Source organism: Carassius gibelio, chromosome A6 (genome assembly GCF_023724105.1).
Source record: "Carassius gibelio isolate Cgi1373 ecotype wild population from Czech Republic chromosome A6, carGib1.2-hapl.c, whole genome shotgun sequence".
Taxonomy (NCBI): Eukaryota; Metazoa; Chordata; class Actinopteri; order Cypriniformes; family Cyprinidae; genus Carassius; species Carassius gibelio.
Window position 1 is genome coordinate 17482596 of NC_068376.1, and position 4081 is coordinate 17486676.

Genomic DNA, 4081 nt, shown 5'->3' on the forward strand with positions numbered 1-4081 from the left:
ATAATAATGATAAATTGAATTAAAGGGAATGGTTGTGTTAAACACATTCTATTATTTATCCCCCATAACATTTGCAAAAAAAAACTAAATGAAGAGCACAAATTTCTGCGTATGCGTCACCATACTTGGCTACGCGTCACTTTCACTTTCACTTTCACATATGAGACTGGCTGCCACCCGTGCTTTTTTATTATTTGCCCCCATCTGCTGGTGAAAGATGTGTATTACCAGAGATTCTCCTATTCAATGATGGCCTATGGGAAAACGGGATGTAAGTTTGCTACCATCTGAACACAGTGAAAGTGCATTCTCTGGCATTAATTTCACACACACACACACACACACACACACACACACACACACACACACACATACACACACACACACACATATATATATATATATATATATATATATATATATATATATATATATATATGTGTGTGATTTTTAAAATAACATGTTAAAGATATTAATTTAAATAAATATATTTTTTCTTAAATAGACCATTTCCTACAGTATTTATTACGCATTTGCGAGATGCATACAAATGACGCAAACATTCCTCCGCCAATGGGAGCGTTACGTCTTCATTCGTCTAGCCAATAGAAGCAGGAAGTGAGGAACCCGGCAGCTCTTTGATGACGTATGTGATCTGAAGCACAAAACCGCGTGAAAATGGTAAGCGTTGTTATTTAGCAATAACAAACAGTGCTTTCCGTAAAAAAAAAAAAAAACTTTGCAGAGACCTAATTAATCGGTTTGCAATATTTACAATGTATTATTGATTACTGCTCACTACTGTTGGTGATGCATTAATAATAGCCGCATCCTGCTAACGGCTAGCTAACCAGTCCAATCTCAGACTAATTTGTATTGTTATTTTTTTTATTTAATTCCAAACAGAAACAATTCCTTTTGACACCGGATATTTTTTATTGCTTTGGTATTTTTCTCATCGAATAGAGTAATTTATAGCCAATGTAAACTGCTTTTGGTGTATACAGTTAGATGGCTTCTCTCATTGTGAATGACGTTGTAGTGTATTTCACTACTTAAGTCACATCTTCATTCATTTGATGAACTTTTGTACTTACATCAGGCCTTAATTTGAATATAACATGCAGACCTTAAATTCCTCAGCTCTTCTACTCGTTCTTCAAGTCCTTGGTCGGCAAAGATGTTGTGGTGGAGCTCAAGAATGACTTGAGGTAAGCGCTTTGCTTTTAATCTGTCATGTACTTTTAAAACAGTAACGTTAAGTTACTGTGTGCACAGTATCATTTATGTGGTATCTCATTACATTTTGAATGTCAACTTTGCAGTATTTGTGGAACATTACACTCAGTCGATCAGGTATGGCTGCACATTCCACTTTATTCAAATGTAAGCAAATATTGAGTGAATTTCATTTAAAAATTAAATAACTTCTCCCTTCACAGTATCTGAACATCAAAATGACTGATATCAGTGTGACCGATCCAGAGAAATATCCGCACATGGTGAGAACAAGTCAAGAGTGTTCCTTTATTAAAGATTAGAGACCGTTTAAACCTCAATCACTCAATAGATTGATAAAGAGAAGTAATACTTCAATAGCAGTGAAGGACACTTGTTGTTTGCCTGTGCCTAGTACCTCAGCCACTTGAGTCTGACATGTGTGAACGGTCATATTGAGTTTGAGCAGGTGTTTAGCAGATGAACACCTTCATGAGATGTGTGTCTTTATGACTTTTAATTGTTTTGTTTTAGTTGTCGGTGAAAAACTGCTTTATCCGTGGATCAGTAGTGCGGTACGTTCAGCTTCCTGCGGATGAGGTGGACACACAGCTATTACAGGATGCTGCACGCAAAGAAGCTATGCAACAGAAGCAATAATGTTTACATCTGAGCATAGCTTTTTGTTGGACTGTTCAGAAGCATCATCTGTGGAGCTTTGTAGATTCAATGTTTTTCCCCCTACCTGAAGCTTTTATGTAAAGTGGTGATTTTTTTTTCTTCTTAATTTCCATTTTTACCTCTGTTGCAATGAGGCCCATTACGGAAAGGGATTTACTTTTTTTTTAGTAAATTGTGGTTGTGTGCTTTTAATAATGGTTATAAGGTTCTGTATTGCATCCAGATGACTTTTGTTAGAAGTTCTTCAGACCTACTAATACAGGAATAAAGTATTTTCTTCCACTCTCTGCTTTTTGTTATTTTAGTTCAACCATTGACAAAATAACATGCTGGCTGTTTTCGAAATCGCGTTCTGTCTGAGTAAATATGTCCTTTGAATAAGTAATTACTTTATGACTTAAAAGATATTTTTCATGTCTTGGGTCTCCATCCCTGCTCCTGTGCTCCAGAGTTCAGCTTCAACCCCAGTCAAACACACCTGAACCAGCTACGCAAGGTGTTCAGGGTTATTTGATCATTGCGGGTGTAGTACCCTAACCGCCTGATTAGGGGAGAAAAAGAGTCAATAAAAGACACAGGACACGGAGCTGCTGCAATATCTTCTGAGTCTCTGTATTGTCTCACATTAATGCAAATATTTCTGCATTCTCATATCAGTGAAGAGTATAACAACATATCTCTTTTAGATAAAACAATATACAGAAAGAAAATATAGAATTAATCACAGATATAGCTTCTCAACAGATACTGTTTCCATAAGTTAAACAAATAATTTCAATAGAAACTTGAATCTCAATGCATGTTAATAATACGTACTGCATATTACATACAATATTCTCATGTGATACTCAACATTTAGACATATGTGCCGTCTACCATATCTTCAACTCTTTTAAACTTCTTAAATTACCTCAGAAATCATAGCATGTCAGCAAAACTAATTATCTCTTTACACACCATTAGCATAAACATATATTACACTTTCTCTTATGAACCAACAGATTCCTTTCCTTTAAGCATTGCCACCTGTAACTTAACTTGTTAAATTAGTTCTCAAAAACACCAATATGTTATTAATTCACTCTGCTTTCACATTTCTATGACCGCATAGTCTCTGCCATCAGTTTAGCATTCACTAGTTGTACATGTGATACAGACGCGGGAAACTTGAACCGAACTTTTAGACATAGATATATACACAATGAATACACTTCAAACAATGACACTTGCCATTTTTCACAGCCTTGACTTATATAAAGTGTATTTTCCCTACGATTTACTCATATCATACCTGATTAGGGGAGAAAAAGAGTCAATAAAAGACACAGGACACGGAGCTGCTGCAATATCTTCTGAGTCTCTGTATTGTCTCAGCAGCGCGCCCCTCCCCCAGCAGGTGAAAGTTCCAAGGCAAAAATAATCAAATGATCAATCATCCATACTAGGCCAGGAATACCAATCGCCATCATCCAAAATCATACACTATGCATTAATGACATTCAGTTTATTTATTTTTTTTTGATGACATATTGATGACACTAATTATTATTAGTTTTATCTATTTTTATAACCACCACACTCTCCCCTTCGAAAATACATGTCGTCCCGACATTACTTTGTTTTTACTTTCTTTCTTTAGGTGGTGCTGTGTTGTATGCAACTGTTCTAACTTATGTATGCACTGCCGGTTAACTGTATGTTCAGTTCATCAATAAAGATATGTGTAGGCCACTGCATAGTCTCGTCGCCCTAATACTTTTTCATTTCCTAATCCATTCTTTTTAGTGTGCATATAAGTCTCTGTATGTGTAAAAGTATACTGGCTGATACTGTGGTGCTGGGTAAGTCCACTGAGTCATGTTCTGCATCTCATATTGTGTGGGCTGACACGCCATTGTGTTCGTATGCTCTACACTATAGCATGCAGGGGTACCCAGGTAATCATAAGTGAATGTCTTTGGTGGTCTCCTCTCTCTCTTAGGCAATCTACACTCCAGTTCGTCTTCACTGTTATTTTCCCACAGGACTCGATGTTCATCTGCTGTATCGTCAGCTTTTTCTCCAAGTTGTTCCTCCTCCATCACATCAGCTTCCTGTTGAGGTATCTCCGTGTTTTCCATTTGAACTTCTGTTTCATGCTCCTTCATGACCTCTTGACCAATTTCTTCCCCTTCCTTTTCAG

At 36.6% G+C, this 4081-nt stretch overlaps 1 protein-coding gene across 1 annotated transcript; it reads left to right on the forward strand.

Annotated features, from left to right (window-relative positions):
- Nucleotides 1-586: 586 nt before the first annotated feature.
- On the forward strand, nt 587-2181 carry LOC128015566 (U6 snRNA-associated Sm-like protein LSm2). The gene is made up of 5 exons (XM_052599484.1): nt 587-681; nt 1144-1211; nt 1326-1356; nt 1443-1502; nt 1753-2181. Exons 1-5 carry the CDS (start codon nt 679-681, stop codon nt 1876-1878), a joined length of 288 nt encoding a protein of 95 aa, XP_052455444.1. The 5' UTR covers nt 587-678; the 3' UTR covers nt 1879-2181.
- Nucleotides 2182-4081: the final 1900 nt, after the last annotated feature.